General features: G+C 39.8%; 1 protein-coding gene across 4 annotated transcripts; it reads right to left on the reverse strand.

Moving 5' to 3' along the window:
- Positions 1 to 2,147: 2,147 nt before the first annotated feature.
- Positions 2,148 to 19,002, reverse strand: dis3l2 (DIS3 like 3'-5' exoribonuclease 2). 4 transcript variants are annotated; one of them, XM_011486416.3, is made up of 21 exons: positions 18,848 to 19,002; positions 15,605 to 16,362; positions 14,129 to 14,238; positions 13,541 to 13,594; positions 13,323 to 13,424; positions 13,094 to 13,253; positions 12,949 to 13,013; positions 11,711 to 11,940; positions 11,454 to 11,627; positions 11,283 to 11,362; positions 9,852 to 9,964; positions 9,665 to 9,772; positions 8,316 to 8,549; positions 7,502 to 7,581; positions 7,209 to 7,392; positions 7,009 to 7,095; positions 6,723 to 6,870; positions 6,389 to 6,519; positions 3,650 to 3,754; positions 3,373 to 3,477; positions 2,148 to 3,237 (listed from the first exon to the last, which is right to left on the reverse strand). In XM_011486416.3, the coding sequence occupies exons 2-21, from the start codon at positions 16,335 to 16,337 to the stop codon at positions 3,136 to 3,138; spliced, it is 3,105 nt and encodes a 1,034-aa protein (XP_011484718.3). In that variant the 5' UTR covers positions 16,338 to 16,362; positions 18,848 to 19,002; the 3' UTR covers positions 2,148 to 3,135. The 4 variants fall into 4 exon arrangements, with proteins under 4 accessions (XP_011484718.3, XP_011484717.3, XP_023820852.1 ...); XM_011486415.3 differs by having other exon boundaries at positions 12,949 to 13,016; XM_023965084.1 differs by having other exon boundaries at positions 15,605 to 15,743; positions 18,848 to 19,000.
- Positions 19,003 to 19,721: the final 719 nt, after the last annotated feature.

Below are 19,721 nucleotides of genomic sequence, written 5' to 3' on the forward strand. Positions count from 1 at the left end.
GCTGACAGAAAGGAAATGAAACCTACAGAGGTGAATAATCATCTTTCCTTTAAGGAAGTGCCCTTTTCGGGATGCTCATCCCACCCTTTCTTACAGCACAATAACCCCAATTTCTATCAATTTAAGGCGTGACAGTGGCGCAAGATGGAAAAAAAGAAAAGAAGTTGTGTAGTTATGTTGAATCAGGCTTTGCATAAACAACCTTGACGTGTATTTTCCAGGGTCATAGAATGCTGTAATAAATTTATGCGCCGCCTTTGGACCTTGCCTGTGTAAACTCGTGAAAAGGCAACAGAGCATCTCCCCTCAGCAGCAATAAAGATAGACATATGAGATTAAATCAGAGCAATGCATCGTCCTCACAAACGCCTCAATTCTTTGGTAGTTGTGCTGTGGTTCTGAAGAGTTTTCAGGCCTTGAGGTCTTTTTTTTAAGGCACAAATTGTGTTGATGACTGTAAGGCGGCAGCTATTGTGTAGGGCAGCAGGCTGCCATTACTGATTAGTCATTTGCGTCAATATGTCCAGCTGTGATAAGGTATTTTTCTACAAAGTGGTCAAAGTGGAGAGCTCAAACTTGTCATCGCTGATGCTGCATGTGCTTCTGGGTAAAACAGGAAACAACCATGCATTGGGATTAAATTCCCCCAATGAAAAGTCACTGAACTCTGACCTAATTGCAGCCCTCATAAAGACGCAAGGAGGATATAAATATTAGCAGACCTGATGAAGTGCTGCATGATTCTGGTCAGCCTCAATTGTTTAATAAATGGTTTAGTAATAATATTGAAACTCGTCGACAATAAAAACTGAGCTTATCTGTTTCTCAGCTTTATAAACTAAACACAAAAGGGCAGTGCCACTGTAGCCGGGTAAATCATCAGCAGCGCATAGTTCGCCTTCTAATCTAAGGTGGATTAGACTTTGTATTGCCTTCCCTTCAGCCAGTGTGACTCCACCAACACAGTCATTAGGAAAAAGAAGCATGAAAATGTACTAAAAGCGCATGTCAACTTCAGGATCCATCTAGAATGACAAGTAAAATCATAAGAACTTGACCCCCAGCTATACAAGGTATTTATACAGTTGTCCTTATCATGTTTTGGTATTCAAGATTTATTTTAGGTTAAAGGTCAAACCAAGTCATGTATGATCCTACAATTGAATTTGCCTTCTTTAGACAAAAGTACCAAAATTAAGATGAAACAAAAAGGCTGTAAATGTTGATGGGATCCGCTTGTGACCTGTCTGAATATTTATTGTTGTAAACGTTCTAAACGGAAAACCTTTCACCAAAACAAAAGGGCAGCTTAAACAGGACTCCACCCAGCAGTGGTTGATGCCTCACATTTTCATGAATCATTCCAAGTTCCTTCTCTATTCAAATGTGTATTTTTTTTTTAACTCTTAAGTCCTATTGAGGTCAAATTAAACCCCTTTGACATTTAAATATAACTTTAACATATTTTATGTATGTCTTTTCCAAACAAAAAAGGCATAAAATTAGCAAATTGCTAAAATAAAAAACTTAAAAGAGAAGTGAAGGCCTCCCTCATTTCTCAGCACTCATGGCGGTGTCTACGGCTCGTCGAAATTGCCGCTGTGACCAAATGAATGAAACCGTCTCCAAGCTCAAGGATGAATTAGTAAAACTCGCTGATGCACTCACCGAAAAAGAGACCCTCCTCTCCAGTGCCAATCAACTCACTGCAGACCAGTCGCAGGCGGTCACCAGGTTAACCGTCACCCAAACAGTTTTTCTTTTTTAAAGTCATTTCTCTTTTACTTGTGCTCGTTCTCGTGTATTTTCATATGAGGGGCTTATTTAATTATTTTATTGCATAAATGGCGATTGGTGTTTTTGCATTCTTGTTTGTCATTTATGTACAGCACCTTGAGCTGTTTTCTTTACATGAAAGGTGCTTTAAAATAAAATTTATTTGTATTTAAATTTTTAAAAAGAATTCTCTGGGTACTCGGTGGTATTTAGATGGATTATAGACAATAATGTTCAGAGTAAAGGATATAGTTTTAAAATTAAACAAAGGTTAATCCCAACCAAAAAAGAAAGTTTGCCTGATTATGTGCGTTTTTATTAAGGAATGATCACAATTTAACAAATTCTGCATGTTAATTGATGAGGAGAACTGTAAGTGGCATTTTGTTTTTAATTATGATAACCTCAAAACAAAATATAAAAGGAGAAAGTTAATGACAATAGTACAAAGTTGGCAGTTCATCTACAAAAAACTGACAATATTTCACTAAAATCAGACTGGTGGACAGAAACAGGCAAAGAAAGTCAAGTAAATCATTTTTTTATGCAATTATGAAAAGAAAAGTCAATTTATAAATATAAATTACAGTTCCACACAAAGCGCATCAACAAAAGTGTGAACAAAGCAGCAGAGAAAGGACTCAATAAAATTGACACTCATTTGAATAAAGGCCATTAACTTTAAAGTAGCAGTTCAAGGGCAGGTTTTCCCTCAGTGTGGTTAAAAATAATGTTGCTAAAACACTAACTGTAGGTGAATGAGCCTCATTTAAAGGGCAAATCAAGAAAATACAGTGAGGTACACGTCACGACAGCAGCTTTGATGCTCAACACTTCATACGAGGAAATCACAAGTTTTACTACATAAACACGGCCAGGAAATATTCAGATGTTGATATTTTAAATCCTGTGAGCCTCTGTGAGGCTGTCAAAGGAAGAAACTGATCACTGTTATTCGCCTGTGCTCCTTACTTCAAAAGAATATTCAAGTATTCTAAGGAAAAGCTTTGAAGAAAGATGGTAAATGTTTTGTCTAAACTACTCAGACTATATATACGTATATGATTAATAATCTACAAATATCTTATCATTTTAACACCTAATGTTTTGTCACAACAAATAGAAACACAAATTTGGCTGCATTTTACCAGTAGTCATTTTCTAATTTGATTTGAGGAGCTTTAAACTAAAAAGACGTTAGAATATCCTTTTTTTAACACATTAGTCTTTTACCATGTCCATGTAAAGCTGACCTCATCAGGTCAATAATGATTAAAAAAAAAACTTCACACAAGTTGTGTCAGGCTGAAATTTCTTTTAGTTTTAAAAATAAAACGCAGTTTGAAGTTGAAGGGCTTTCTAGGCCCCGTTGGTCTGCGGTCTCTTGAGCAGAGCAGTGTATTTCAGAGGGGAACCCTCGGATGTCAGCTGCACCTCCACCAGCGAGAAGATCGAAATGACCTTTCAATAGGAAAAGACAAAAAATAAAACAATTACCGGTACTTTTAAAACATACAACTTCATATAAAAAAAAACCAACTAATATGTGTACATTTGTGATAAAACAGGAACTGCTGAGGCTTTAAAATTTCTCACCTGCTCAAAAGGGGGACCATCTTGATTTTCTGGTAACCAAACCAGAGTGAGCTCAGACTTCTTCCCCACCTGATGATATCTGAACGACTGCAGGCCCTTAGTGGCCTGCATGAGCAGAAAACAACACTTTAGAAACAAACTTTTTCTAAACACATTTGAAAGCCTATGTATTAGACTTCAGATTAGTGGCATTTTGGGGGTCGTTTTTGTGAACAAAAAAATGTTCATAAATCATCTAATAACAATCTGGAATACCAGTGAAACAGTTGGAGCTGACCTTGCAGTAGACACGTTTCTGCACGCCATACTTGATGACCAGCACATCGAAGGACTGATCCAGCACCCTCATCACCATGGCTGCCGAGTCCAGCGGGCCAGACTCCTGCCAAGAGCAGCACTCATAAAATACTCAGACTTCAGTTACTTAATTTTTTACTTCAATACAAAGGCAGAGTGTTCTAGATCAGTGGTCCACACTTTTAACAGACCGCAAACCGATTTAAGGTCAGACTATTTTCACAAACCACTCAGTACGAGGCTGAAGTCGGCGTCTGCTTTTTTTTTAGCTTCCAGTTTCCCAGAATCTTTGCAGGTAAAGTTTATCTTCATCCTCTTTAAAAATATCTGCAGCTGCTTTAATATTTGTTTGTGTGCTAGATTTTGTGTAGGAACCATTAAAGTGTGAGATACATTTTCCCTTAAACCACGCTTGTCAAAGTAGAAGCTAAAAAAAAAATCAAACGACAGCTTCAGCTTCGTTCGACTTTTAAGGTGTGTTGGATAAATACAAAAAATACTCGTTAAAACTGACATTTGGTAAATATAATAAATGCAAATCCACCATTTGAGCGACTTTATTAGCAGCATCCACGCAGCATTGGACAGTCTGTTGCTGAATATTATGCAATATTATTAGGGTGTGGGAGAAACACTGGAGCAATAAATCCATGTTTTAAATAAAAGACTCCTGGTTTCTGTCTGTTAATTTCAGATTTTTCAAGCCAAAGGTTCTTTTTCTGTTTGTTCTAGGTGGTCTGTTCTGCAAAAAGACACTTAGGTTATTTAGCAGTCGGCGCAGCTGCTTTAATTAAGTGACGGGACCAGGTGACTTGACCTGTGTCAAGAATAAGTCGGATGTGGGGCGAGAATCCAGTAGTTTTTTAAATGAAATATGAGTTATTTTCACAGTTCATTTTTTCCTAACTGAAAGTAAGACGACTCGATCTCTGAGATACCAACTTTCGCTCCGTGGGGGTTCCGCCCGTTTCATGAAGTCAACAAGAGTCTGCCTCAGCAGTGTGTCTGCGTCTCACCCACGAAAACAAACATCTTGAAATGATGAATTTTCTAGTGAAATTTTGTAAAGATGGATGTGCATTTTGTACAAATAAAAGAAAAGCTTTTTTGCGGATCACCGCTAGCTCTGCGGAAAACGTGGGCGTGTGAGTTATCCTCGGGGCGGTGGTGGCAGCGCAGACTCTTTCTGGTAGGGGCCGTTCCTTACAGCCCCTAACAGGAACAACCCACTCGTTTTTGTGGATTAGTAGGGACAGGTGCTAAAGCGCAGGTTTCTAGAGGAATATTCAGAAATGCCTGAATGGATCAAAAAAACCACTTTGTGGTTGTTTATAGTGAGGAATTAAGCTCAGAGTTGAATTTGCATGATATAGGCCTGGGGTGGGCAAACTACGGCCCGCGGGCCGTATCCGGCTCCATATTTGGTCCGGTCCACTGAACAATATCAGAGTCCCATGTTTTTTTAATCTGGCCACACGATCGAGACCCGCATAGAACGTGACATTTTATTCCACAGTTCTGCAGTCTGTGCTCCAGCCTGAAACCCTCTAAAATCCCTGTCAAATAGAACAGAAGACGGTCTTCCCTTTCTACGTCGCAGTTCATCTTTCCCGGTTTAGCTCATTGTTTTATAGCGATTATGCTGCTTTTTTTTTTAAAACAGCGCACTGTTCTGTGTCCTGATTCGCTGGAGAACCTGTCAATCAATCTCCTCCGCCGTGTCTCCTGTACAGAAACACTAAGCTCTTCAGATCTACAGAAATCTTTGATTGCGAACAGATCTTTGTTTTTACTTCTAAAATCTAGGACTTAATTTCAATGAATGTTTGAACTTCGAGGATTTAAACAAGAGAATAGTGTGAAAATGTTCATGTCTGTGTGAGAAAAGTGTGCAGTGAGGAGTTTTACTACCATAAAACGTCTGTAATCCTACTCTGTGGATTTCACCGATCACTGGTTATTTTTAGAACGTAACTTATAACTCCTGCAATAAATGAGGGAAATCTGTACTGGTGAAAAGGTCACACTGATATATGCTTAGCTGCAGCAGAAGACATAGTCTCAAAGTCTCAGCGGGACTATGACGGGAAAGGATCAACTATTTATTAAAAAAAATTTTTTTTTTTAATGTATCAGTATTCTTTTCCTGACTTTTTGTCTTTGAAAATCATAAAGAGTTAATTGGTCTAATTTTTTTTTATTTCATCAATCATCATTGAATTAAACTTTATTCATATAGCACTTACAAAACTCTTTTAAGGTACCAAATGGCTTCACAATAAAGGAAAGACAAAAGAAGTTTAAAGTTTTAAAGAAAATGACGTATTTGGCCCTCACAAGAAAAGGTTTGGGGACCCCCGCTCTAGCATCCATGTGGTGTTGAAAGATTTGTTGTTTTTCATTCTTCTGATCATTCAAACACAACATAAAGGCAGGATTTCTCTAAATTTTACACGAGGTACATCAAGCCGTTGGTGCCCTTGGCTCTAAAATAAGAACAGAAGTTTTAAACTAAAAACTCTAAAATTTTCTGTTTTAAAATATAATTTTCAATCCAAATGTTTTCACCCAGATTCCATGTTATTTTTTTTCTCACTCCACACATCTGCTCCTGGTCCGGCCCTTCTATCCAATTTTAGAACCCTATGTGGCCCGCGAGTCAAAAGGTTTGCCCACCCCTGATATAGGCCCTTTAAAATAGTACAGTCAGTTTGCTCACCCTCACAAGCAGTCCAAAGAAGAGCTCAGAGCTGAGCTCCCAGACTCTCTTGGCCAACATCTTCTTGTTGTTGCAGTGCAACGCCTGCTTTTCCACTTCCTGCGCTGACAGCTGTAAATGTGGCCCGCACTCTGCACACAAACGATGGCATTAACATAAGTTTGGAGTAATCAAAGCACATACAGCAACATGAAGTTCAGCCTTGACCAGATGTTAAACAAACTCATCCTGAGGTCTGACACGATCTTATTTTTTTATACTTTATCAAAGAAAAAATCTTTCCATTCTTCTGAAAGATAAAGACTAGCTTTTGGTCCATTTTTGAGACACATACTGAGTGAAGATGCCAGCAGCCGGTGCACTATGATGTCAGCATAACGTCTGATAGGGGAGGTGAAATGCGTGTAGAGAGGAATGTTTAGGGCATAGTGTTTGAAAAGTTGTTCGTTCTTCAACATGCCTGAACAGAAGTAAAGCGCCATCTGGGAAACAAAAGAAACGACAAATAAACACGAATAGAAAACATTTACTTCCCCCCCCCCCCCCCCCCCAAAAAAAAAAAAAAAAAAAAAAAAAAAGGAAAGAAAGGATTACAGTAGAAACGCAGACTTAGTACTGACCTGCATGGGTCTGGAGCACAGGTGTGTCAGCACCGCTTTTCGGGCGGCAGAGTACTCATCCTTACCAGTAAGGTTGTTCAGACTCTCCTGCACGTCACAGTAAAAAAATGACATAAATATTGTAATTTTGCTTTTTAGATTGTGGAAGAGTTCTTTTTATATTTATAACTTCACTGGTGAATCTGTATTTGTAATCATACCTGCAACGCTCCAGGAGAGCTCAAGTCAATGTCGATCCCCAGCTGGCTGCACATCTCCTTAAGTTCCTCCATCATCTTAGTTTTGGGTGGAGGGTGACGCCGGAGCAGGGCCAAGTCGGGGAATTTGCGATGAATGTGGTGTGCTGTGGCGATGTTAGCCAACAACATGAACTCCTCTACCAACCTGGAAATTCATAGGAGCAATTTGCATTAAAAAGGGCAGACATGTTTTATGAGTGAAAAAAAAACATTTTTTTTTTACAGCTGCTGACTGAAGAAAGAATTTTGCTCACCTGTTACTGTCTTTGTATTCATACACGCTACAGCTGTTTGGCATCATGCTCTCTTTGTTAATGTTGAAAGAAAGCTTCACCTAAAAAATAAAAGCAAAAAGAAAATCTGAAATATATAATATGACAAACATAATTTCCATTTTGAACTTTTTTTTAACTGAAAAACTCAACAGAATAAAAATATTCGTATTTAAATTTAAAGTCAATAAATAATACGTCTGCACGTTTTCACTGACTATGAATTTGCGATGATAAATTTGCCTAATGGAAACACCACGATTTAGAAAAAAACAACAACAGGTTTTTGAGCTTGGAGGAGGTGGTGTTGAGGCGTAGATTTGGCAAAGCTACGCCTCTGTGAAATCAAGTCACTAAAAACCTCAGCATTACATTTATTTGTATCTTCTTTCCTTCATTACAAAAAAATCTTTTTGTAGTAATTCTTTTAGTACATCATTGATCATTTTCTGACTTCAAATGACCATTTACGCCCTGAAGAAAAAACGGTTTATAAAAGTTGAATTATGCAGGCATGTAAATAAAAAGATATATGAAAGATCCTGGAATCAAACATAAATGAACATAAAACACAGATGACAGCTGAACTTTTTGGATTAAAAACACAAAACAATCTATAAGGTTAAAAGTATTATTATTATTAAAGGACTAACACATCTGTGGATTTGAACTAAACTGAAAAAGACAACAAAAGTGGAAAAGAAAATAATTTAACTCTGAAAATCTTTTTTGGAATGAATGAAAACTAATCAACAGTTTTGGGCACACAAAACAAGCAGGAGATAACAGCGCTGACCTGATCCAGTTTGAGGGTCCCCGTTGAGATGCGCTGACGCCGTAGGTTCTGGGCAATGGAGTGCAGTCTGAGGACGGCTTCGTGAATCTCGTCAATGGGGTGTTCAGGGTTGTCAAGCTGCAGCTCATTAGGAGAGAATAGCTTCTCCGGAGCCTCAATCATACTCTGAGCGTGGTCGTAGCTCAATTTTGCGCAAGAGCGAATGACTGAGCGGCCAAACCACTCGCTAAGAATCTGAAAGAAGGGCAGGTAGATTAGACAAACGAGACAAAGGAAAGTGTTTTTTTGTTTTTTTTTTCTTCAGAAATCTCCCTTGAAAGAAGCTTTAAAAATTTTTTTTTTCAAGCATTACAAAGTAGAAGCTTCTATTTAATATTTCAGTTTAGGTGTACCCCAAAGCTTTGAATGGGAGCTCCAATACAGATGAACTTTTCCTCCGTAACAACACCTAATCCCCTCTTTCTCTTTTCTCACCAACTATTCAAGATGAAATCCCAGTTTAATCTGAATTTTTCAAATTGAATACGGATAAAACTGAACTCCTTTCAGGGTGGAATCCACATTCTTTAAAGATGAAAATTTTCTCTGTCAGTGTAGAGTCTTTCACAGCCTTTCCCCCCTTCAGAATAAGATTCTGGGTGTCATCTTTGACGGGACCATACCAATCCAATAGCTACACCTGTAAGCACACAATTAGAATACGGACTGTTTTCGGTCTTGTCTTCACTTCATTTTGTCTACAGCCTTATTACTTTCTGTACCGATTACTGCAACACTTTTGTCTTTGCTCCTTAACAAAATTTCCTCCAAAAACTCCAGTTGATCCAAGACTCTGCTGCCTGCATTGTCACCAAATCTCTATATTTTCACCACATCCTGAAAAACGTCACAGGCTCCATGTTCAGTTCACAATTCAATTTAAAATCTTCTTCTATGCTTTTTGGACTATTCACCACCTCTCTCGTCCATGTATGTTTGACTTCCTTCACTCCCATATGTTTACCTTCCTATCCACTCATTTTCTCAGACCCTTGTCCTCCATCTACTTCACTGTGTTTTCTGTCCATCTCAGCACCACAGAGAACAAAACTCTGGAACCCCGGCCCTTCATCCGAAGCACTGAATCCTCTCCTCATTAAAGCACACCTGAAATCCCTGTTATAAGGACAAACTTTTCTGAACTGTGATTCGTTACTATGTCATAATTTATTCACCTCTATCTTTTTTTTATTTATAAATATGTTATTATAATCTCTTGTGTGGAGTTTTGAAAGTCCCTTTTTGAATAAAATACATAATGTTTATTATTATATTTATTGGGTGGAGCCTTTAGTTTCATGAGAACATGCCTTTCCCTCAGGTGTGAGTTTCCAGATCACAGAGAAGGTGAGTCTGTCGAAGTCGGGGTTCAGACTGCACAGCTCCTCACACAACAGTCGAGGCAGCATTGGAACCACCTGAACAGAACAACACAAATGCACAATTTACACAAAAGGTGAAATGTTTTGTCAAACAGACAAATCCTAAAATGCTCACCTGCTGAACCAGGTACACACTGGTTGCTCGTTGGCTAGCAGCTTCATCCAGAGCGGTGTCTTCTTTCACAAAATAGCTTACATCTGCAATGTGCACTCCTACCTCAAAATTACCTTTGGAAAAATAAGACGTCAGAATAAGTTCAGAAAAAATACTTCAAAAAAAGTTTTGTCAGTTTGCCTGGGAGTTTGAAAATCTTGACATTTACTTCACAGCAAACATCTCCATCTAGTGGTAAAGAGAGATACAACAGCAAAAAAACCCAGCTAAACTAAAATGTACTCCTGCTGGTGCTTCAAGAGCAAAGCCACAGGAGCTCAAGATACTTTTCAGTCCTTACATAAGAACATCTAATTACATTTACCTTCCTTGTGGAAAGTATGCAACTACAATTCCCTTTCAGGCGAATAACATAAATATGTGGTTCTGATATTTGGCTTTTTGTTAAGCCCACTAATATTTGTTAAAAAGACCAAAATCCATCATAGTGTCTCTGAGATATGAGTTTGGCATAATATATAGACTTCTGGCTCTTTGAGCTTCTGATGCATGAAGCTGCTCACATCTTACTTGACAGCCCTTGGTTTCATGATAACACAGGAAGAGAATAGCCTAAACTTAAAGCCCTGTGCTTCAGACAGCGTCGCTGACTCTGCCCAATGACACCCTCCCTGGTGGTATTTCTGTTTGGCCGTCTGCAGATGTAGTGGTCGATATAGTGCAGGGTTGTCAAACTCCAGGAGTGCAGGGGTGTCAAACTCCAGGCCTCGAGGGCCGACCTTCTGCTGGTTTTTCAGAAATCCTGCCTCATCTGCTGTTGATTACCTGGACCAGGTGTGTTTAGCAAATAAGGAGCTTCAATGGCAGGTTGGTTAGAAATCATGCAGGACACCGGCCCCTTGGGGCCCGGAGCTTGACACCTGTGATATAGTGGGTGGTGTCTCCCTTTCTCCATTTCACCAGGTGTTACCGTGGAAATCAAATGCTTACAAGCTCTAGAGTTCTTGGTTGTGTTACTGTTTTGAAACATTTTCCATCTCTCCTGCCTGAGGACAGCATCTCTGAGTCAGATATGTGGAGAGAGGGCAGACGGAGTCCCAATGGCTGATGATGTGGAACAGCTCTCACTGCTATCTCTAAGAGCAATCCATGTCCCGGGTGTAATAAAACACAGGGTGGAGCTACTCTCCAGAGGTCTGTGTGTTACCTCCGAACAGATCAGGACACCGTGAGGGGAATGGAAACACTGGCATATGAATGACCAAATGGTTGAACTTCAGGCCTCAAAGGTTTTCCATCTGATTACTAAATCAGCTGTGTTTTTGAAAAAGGCGATTCAATTATTTATACGGATGTTTGCAAAGACGTAGCTCCATATAATCTTTCATTACCATCCCTGATCAGTATTCTGTAAAAATGTCTTCATCTCACCATCTGGGAGCAGTTTACAGGACAGAGCATCATCCAGGTCTCTGGCAGTCGCAGGGTCAATCGTGAAGATGCAGTCCCTCCTTAAAGTGGGAGACAGCTTTGTGAAACTCATCAAGATTTACTGAGGGGCATTCAAAAGACTTTGCCAGGTGTTTTAGTTAAAGTCCTCACCTCAGGTCTTTCCTCTTCTCCAGCTCCTCAGGTGGGATGCACCAGGGACGTGGCTGAGGAAGGCATTCCAACACCTCCGGTGTGAAGTCAGAGAAGTCCACGCTGTGCTCGGTCAGGATTCCCTCCGTCTCTGGCTCGATTTCTCCTGCTTGGCCAAGCGTCTTAGCAAGTCGCCTGAAAAAAAAAAGAAAAGAAAAAAAATACCATTTAGCACAGACACCAAAACTGACAGTAAAGTTTTTAGCGTTTTTATTTACCCTTGTGCGAAGGCGTTGTCGGCTGTCCAGTCAGTGATCCGACAGATGAACAGGGTGTTGGCGTAGACCTCTGGACGGATGTTAAAGTCTTCGGGACAGTCTGAAAGAGGGACGTTGATGCGAGGAACCCGATGGTCCACAGGAGAGAACAAGGCAAAAGGTTTGTCCGGAAAGAACTTCAGGGAGCCGGTCACAGCACGGGAGTGTTTCTTCTCAACAATGTAAACCACCTTAAAAAATAAAAAATGTTGTGAAAAAAATCAAACACATAACTGTGTCGGGTCGGGTCACACTGCTACTACGAACATTTTGTGCGTTTTGCACTGATGTAAATTGGTCATATGTGAATGTACGTGAAAAAACTTGTGGTCTTTACATGAAAAGTTCACAGATGTATCACAAATGAGCCACATTAAAACCACAGAAGAAGTATGAATAAACCACACAAAAGACATATAAATCAACATAAAACATGAACCGTGTGTGATTATTGAGCTGTTTATCTGTAATTTAGTGGTGATCATGCAACTTTAGCGTGATATGTGCACCCAATACGTGATATACAAATTATACATTCGCGTATGGTAAATGGCGTATACTTAAATTGCGCTTTTCTACCTACAAGGACAAAGCGCTTTACAGTCACAGGCCCATTCACATTCACTCACACATTCACACACTGGTGGCCGCTCCGCTGCCAAACACAGGCGCCTGCCTACCACCAGAGTCAAGTTGGGGTTCAGTGTCTTGCCCAAGGACACTTCGCAAATGGGCGCGCAAGGCGGGAATCGAACCTGCAATCTTATGATCATGGGTCGACCGCCCTACCGCTGCAGCAGGGCCACCCATCGGTGGTACATATGTGAAAAGTACGTTAGACATACATGGAATGGTCGTGGAAAGCCACAAATTTGCTTATGCATCTTGCAAAAATAATGCACAATTGTGTAAGATGTATGTAATAATTGGGTATAAACTACACAAAATATGGCAACTGTGTAATTCTCAACTGATTTCAAGCAAAGACCCGTATGCTGAAACCCTCGAGAGACATCTGCCCACATCGACAAACGCAAAAAACACTTTTAAATGTCGTATCTCACGCATGAATCCCGAAAGACCGAAATTTCATACGTGGAAAAATTGCAAAATGTATGTAGCGGCTGTGTGACACCGAGTTCAAAAACGGAACATTTTGTGTTAAAGCTTGAGTGAAGAAACCGTTTTTAAAAGCTCACCTTAGCCGTTTTCTGAAGTGTTTTTTCATTAGTCTGTGGTGTTGAAGAACCCTCCTGAGGTTTTCCTGCTTTCATCACATGAAAGGCAATATAACAATGAGAAATCTTTGCTTTATGTGACACAGTTACAGTCCTTTCACTCTACCTGTGTCCACGAGAGCTACTTTTTGACATCTGTCGACAAGCTCATTACAATCGCTGTCCGAGGGGGGATCGGGATTCGGGACCCGGGTCTTGTTCCGAGTCGTTTCCACTGAGGTTTCTGACTCACTGGCTCCATCGCAGTCTGCATCTGATTTTACCACCTAAACAGACCATTGTCACTCGTATTCTAGACTTTTAGAGTTCTGTGAAAGATGGGCGTAAGTGATTACCTTCCACTGCTCTTGAGGCAGAAGTTCCACCACCACTATGTCACCGTTCAGGGCTCTGTTACGGGCCTCAACCCCCTCCAGAAAAATATCCCACTTGTCATCCTAGAAAAAAAAGTGGGTTGTTTTCTGTCAAACTTTCTTATACAGGTCAAGATTAGAAGGACTTATATCCAGATATATTCAGTCTTGTTTCAATCCAAGAAGAGATGCAGATTTACAGGAGATGGGATGAAAGCTTCATGGTACTTCTTGGGATTAATTCTTAGCTGACCCTATGAAGAAAAGAAAAAAAGTCAATGTTTTGTATTTTTCAGATTAAAAAGATTACTGGTTAGCTTTGAAATAAACTCAGTCAAAGAGATAGAATCAAACTTGATTTAGCTGTCCATGTCTGAGTAGTTATGCCAGTTATAGTAGCTTATAAATACAAAATTTACCTATTAGACAAACGTTTAAATGAACGTGAAGGAAAATAACAGCTAAAAGATTATAGATTAATAACAGCTATTATTTGTAACTCAAATACCCGTTTATCCGTTTTTCTTTAGGGCAAAAGGTTATTTGTTTCACATTTTGATCAAAAAATAAGAAGTGTCAAACTTTTCGTTAAGGGAAAGCTAACTAAGGTTCGCTAGGACCTTTAATAAATAGGAAGCCATAGAAACGCAGAAGCAGGACGTTTTATTTTTCAATATAAGACATTTTAAAAGGACCGTAGAGATGATTTAATAAGATCAGGCGAGGCGTGCCACCACAGTCCCATTCAAACTATAATAACCCTTTCTTAAGTTAACTTAAGTTCCCACCTGAATGAGTTCTCCTCGTTTGAGACCGTGGGAAACATCCTCCAACGTCATGTAGGGTTCAAAGACTTGCTTCTTTAATCCTCGTCCTCTTTTGCTCTTACACTTGTCAGCTGGAAAAAGTTGGTAATGGAAGGTGAAAAAGATTTCAGAGAGTAATTTAAAAGGCAAATAAAACATGTTTTTTGGGGGAGATCTGAAATATGAACGATATTTTTAAGTTGTAGTAACTGGGTGGGTTTTTTGACGGGAAGGTGAGGCTGTAGCTAAGCTCTTGACCGTACTGGTCCTACTTCAACAACTGACATTTTTATTGGAGCTAAAATTTATATTTTTCCCTACTAAAAAGGAGGCAAGAGTTAAAAAAAAAGAAGGTTTAAAACAGCCTAAACAGGGTTACATGCTCACATGGGCAATTGTGGGTTGTAACTCCTGCAACTCACAGAATGTTGAGGTAACCACACAGGTACGTTGAACCACGCAGGTACATCTATGGGTCATCATCAGTAGGGTAAAACTAACCTGTCTCACGACGCTCTAAACCCAGCTCACGTTCCCTATTAGTGGGTGAACAATCCAACGCTTGGGGAATTCTGCTTCACAATGATAGGAAGAGCCGACATCGAAGGATCAAAAACTGACGAACGCTTGAGATGCGTCTCAAATCTGGTGGAAATTTGAGTCACAACTGACAACCGTGAGCTGAGACCTGCGAGCCGGCTCACCTAAAGCTTCAATGTGATTTTATGCCATAAGTTGAGCGTCTGAGCGCCATTCGACATGGTGGATTCACTTTGTCCCATAATATTATCCTATAGCTCTCAGTAGTGTGAGTTTGATGATCAAATGAGAATGAGGAAAAACAGCCCAATTTCCTCCATCATAAAACCCGGTAATTAGACCCGAAGCATAAATAACATATGTGACGGAAAAGTTACAGAGTGAGAAATGGAAGACCGGAACTCTGAACCAGTATCGATCTAAACTTTGTATTGTTGCTTTAATTAAACTCCAACTCCCTTTTTTTTTTATCATATGCCTAGATAAAATCTGGAGACAGAGTTGAAACTTTCCGGCCTCGCATCGCTTGTGGATTCCCCTCCGGGGAAGGAACACCTGCAGCGTGACAGCTCCTCATCGAGTGCGGCTCACGGCAGAAGTGAGCGCTCAGAGCCACTCCTGCCCCATATCCGCTCATTTTATCAACCAAAACTCACCCTACTGAGAGCTATGGGATAATGTTATGGCACAAAATGAATTCACCATGTCGAAAGCCGCTCCGACGCTCAATTCATGGCATAAATTGAGGGTTCCGGGTCTGTTTACAGCGCCAGCCCCCCAGTGTGATCTGGTTAATTTTTCTTGACATTTTTGCACTCCAACCTTAGATATCTCTAGTAAAAGCTCTCAAATAAAGAGACACCCTTTGAAGAATTTTATATTAAGGTTTTTTAAAGAGCAAAAAATGCCATGACTCACCTCTGGGATTCTGAGGAGTTTTGTCTTTGAACATTGCTGCCTGAGGATCAGCTCCAGATTTTAAAGTTCCCTCTTGGATTCTCTCCTGGTTGGGCTCCTGCTGCGTTTTTCTCTTGTGCTTCTTCCCCATGTCCTGCTCCTGCACACCAGCAAAGTCTTTTTTAGGAGACGGCATTTTCGGACCAGCGAGCTGAACCTCCTTCAGTGCAGCATCTCTGTTTGACTCTTTATTTTTCTTTTGCTGCTTCTGGTGCTTTTTTGTGTGGGAGGGTTTTACAGAGCCGAGCTCCTCCCCAGACTCAATATCTGCATCCTGGCTGGTGGCCGTGTCCCTTCTCTGTCCATGTCGCTGCACGTCAGGGACACCTGGTTTTCTTTCACTCTCCTGAGCGATGCTAGTGGTCAGTTTCTTCATGTATAAAGACAAGGACTCTTTGGTTTTCACAAAGGGAGGCGAGAAGTCAGTGGAATCTGAGTAATCGCGAGGTACATGCTCCACTTTTTGTGGCGGTACAGTCACGCTCCCACTCTGATCTTCAAGCACTGCGACCCCCTCCTTTCTGAGCACAGAGTCCTTGGCATACTCCTCTAAAAACGCACTGAACTTGCCAGTGCGATGCTGGCTAAGGAGCCGGGCATAGGCGTCTTTTTGACGGGGAGAGCGCAATGGAATCTGGTTGCGCTTCGGCTCTCGATTAAAGTTAGGCTTTTTGCCCGGATGCAGGGAATCCATGACAGAATCCTCAAAAGTTATTTCTCTGAAAACAAAAAGTAAAGATGAGTAAGGCTGTTAAACGTTCCAGCGTAAAAAGCTACACTTCCATGTGAACCATGGATATGTCTGAAATCTCTCCCTACTACCAAACTACTAAAAAATGATATTGTGCGGGGCTAACCAGTGCCCTGAATTTTAAACGCTTTTCTTTCTAAACTGCACACATGGCGTCACTGATTTCCTGAAGTAAAAACCTAATACATATTATTTATAAACCCACTATGTTCTGAAAATAAAAATTTGGATGGTTTATAAACTATAACTTCATACGCAAAATTGTTCCAACACAATGCATTGTTGTCTATATTACCCAATCTAGTGAGCATTGATGCAGACTGGCAGAGACTTCTGGGAAATTTTTAGGGCCCTGGATTTTGAAATAGTAGGTCATGTCCAAAATGTTCAGTACATAGTGCACTATATGGTGTGTTAGCCACTTTTGTAGGGTTGTCCAAATCTAAAATTCCAAAATTGAGTCATATTAGTTCTATTTTAAATTAGACATCCTGTGCAAAATGGGAGGGATCACCTTGCTGTAGCTTATGTACTCCAATGCAAAGTTTTAAACAACACAAGATAAAGATGGCATTTTCCCTACTTGGTGCCTACTTACTGCTGCTGTTACCTGAATTAAAAAATTGGGCTATAATTACCGTACATAGAAAATATTATGAAGCATTAACAAATAATTATTTTGAGTAAGCCCCTACAGATAGCAAGATATGTGATTGAAACTTATTCCAATATAATAATAAAAAAAACTTACAGAAGGTCAAATATTTTACCAAACTTTTGATATTAGAATTTTCCTAGTAAAGAATTTTGATTTAGTGTAATGACTAAATTCAAACATGTTAAATGAGTATACCTTACGTTCTAAAATGACTATCGTCTTAGTTTTTTCAAACTTGACAGCCACAAATGATAGGTAAAAAAGCCACACACGTCTCCAGAGCCTCAGCTTGCAGAACCCTGCTCTTGACTGTTGTCCTCCACCTTCCTCACCCCCCCTGTAATCTCATCACTCCACTTGAGATTCTCTCACACTCTTTCTTGCTACAACTGCACTTTATTCCTCTCCATTCCAGCACAATGGACTGCTCCTTGCTCTCACTACAGATCCCAGTGCCCTCTCCAAACATCATGGTCCACAGAGATTCTTGTCTGACATCATCTGTCAGTCTGTCCATCACTGCAGCGAATAAGAAGGCGCTCAGAGCTGATCCTTGTAGTGCAGGCCCACCTCCACAACTAAAGCACAACTCACCATCCTGAACAACTCTAACATCCTTCTATCTTTCAAGAATATATGCAAGAAATTTCTCTGTTTTATTATATATTTGTGATGTAAAAAATGCATTTCTATAAATAACTAAAACGTTGACTGTTTAGGTTTGTAGATTTGAAAAGTTGTTACCAAAGATAGTGTGATCTATGCAGATTTTTATAAAAATTTAGAGAAAATATTCATAGAAATGCTTGTTTCTGCCATAGAAACACAAATACTGTTTGTTGTTTGTTTTGTCACTTTAGTTCTTCAGACCTTCAAATGGCAACAAATAAACACTATTTTTAGTTTGGGTTTCTGCTTTGAGTTGTGCATTGTTATAAAATTACTTTTTCTGAGTAAATCTTCAGTTCCCCTTCCACTATAGTTTTGTTGTATTTTTCCATTGGAACATTTAATGTTGCCTTTTTTTCCCCAGCATGCATCATTTTGTTTGTTGTATCTGCAGCTGTTAGTATCTGTTAGTCTTTGATACATGTTATCAGACTTTTTTATTTCTTTATTTTTAACTTAAGTACACTAAATATTAAAATATTTTTTAGAATCCAATGCTGATCATTTCTCCACCTTATTCTAATGAATTTCCATGTAAATGAGCCAAAATCTGATCCAATATAAACAGGTGGAATTTCTACAATTTATTTTCTCTTTTAGGAAAAATAAAAATCAGTTCGTCAGAGGTCCCTGACCAGATGCCTGATGGTCCTTCACAATAACAATTATGACCAGGCTCAAGGGCCTAAATTCGGCTCTCGCAGTTTTTATTTTTTATTTTGTGTCTGTGTGAGTTTCATTTATGAGAAAAGGACGTGACTCAGTTCACACCGGGAATGAATATGAAACTTATCTGGTGATCGGTTTGTATTATCGACCGTTACCGTTCACATTTTTGTGCGATCCGATCATCATCCACAGTACACATGATGATGATCCGAACATTTTTTTTATTTACATCATCACAAGCTCTATCTGTCTTGTATATTTACTGTCTAGCCAGCAGTTAATCGGTTCAAACTCCAACTACTAGTAGTACTACTAGCACTAAAGTGTCCTAAACCTAAATAGCCGTTGACCAATATCACTAAACTGTTTGCAGCAGCTAGCTTGATAACATATGCTGCACTTTTATAATGCAAAAGCCAAAAAATGAGGCATAAAGTCAAAAATCAGGAATAACTACCTCTTTCCCTGCGCAGACGCTTGTGTAAGAGCAGCTTGCGTGATGCGTCGTTCAAAACAAGTGTCGGTGGAAATGTTCTTCCCCGGAGGTGTTTCGTTGGTTGGCAGCCGGCTCAGCTGAGCATTACCGCTCCCTAGCGGACTGGAGGGTGTAACTACATGGTATTTAAAAGAAAACAGCTGTAAAAATAAATAAATAAACAAAGGATTTAATTCTCAACCGTTATTGCTGAACAGGCAATATTTCAATTCAATTCAATTTTATTTGTATAGCCCAAAATCACAACAACAGTCGTCCCGATGGGCTTTGTGCAGATAGATGTAGGGTAAAACATAAAATCAAAAGGATCATGAACACACAATTCAATAGAAAGATTCTAAACTGAACTAAATAAACTAAAACTGGACACCCCTCTCCTTAGATCCCTCTTCGTTGTAAGGAAAAAATCCTTAAAAAAGATGGATTCTGGAAAAAACAAAGAAACCTCAGGGGTGCCAACATGAAGGAGGGATCCTCCCCATGACGGACAGGCAATGCCAGAACTCATAGAGAAGAATTAACACATCTAACTCTAAAACTACACATTTAAAGTCCAAAAGATGAGCTTCATCCAGATGGAGTTGGGGGATGGCTGGGGGCTCGAGATGAGCCAGACACAGGATCCACAGCCAAGTGTAGGAGCTGTAGTAGAGACAAGGTACACGGTCAGGTACAGGAGCACGGGCGAGCCAACTGGAATCTGGAAGCACTCCCACTCCACCGGACGGGAGTGGGAAAGAGGGACAGTACATGAATCGCACTGCACCAGACAGAGGCATGGAGAACTAAATGATGAATAAATTATGAAAAAAAAGTGGAGAGATGGAGAGTAGAA

The sequence above is a fragment of the Oryzias latipes genome, chromosome 17 (genome assembly GCF_002234675.1).
Source record: "Oryzias latipes chromosome 17, ASM223467v1".
NCBI classification, from domain to species: domain Eukaryota; kingdom Metazoa; phylum Chordata; class Actinopteri; order Beloniformes; family Adrianichthyidae; genus Oryzias; species Oryzias latipes.

Excerpts from the sequence above, each read along its gene's own strand:
- dis3l2 (XM_011486415.3), bottom strand. The coding sequence starts at position 16,337 with ATGGATTCCCTGCATCCGGGCAAAAAGCCTAACTTTAATCGAGAGCCG. Across the intron at positions 7,393-7,501 it reads GAATACAAAGACAGTAACAG|GTTGGTAGAGGAGTTCATGT; the intron begins GTGAGCAAAATT and ends ATGAATTTCCAG. Across the intron at positions 6,520-6,722 it reads GCTGCTGGCATCTTCACTCA|AGTGCGGGCCACATTTACAG; the intron begins GTATGTGTCTCA and ends GTTTGTGTGCAG.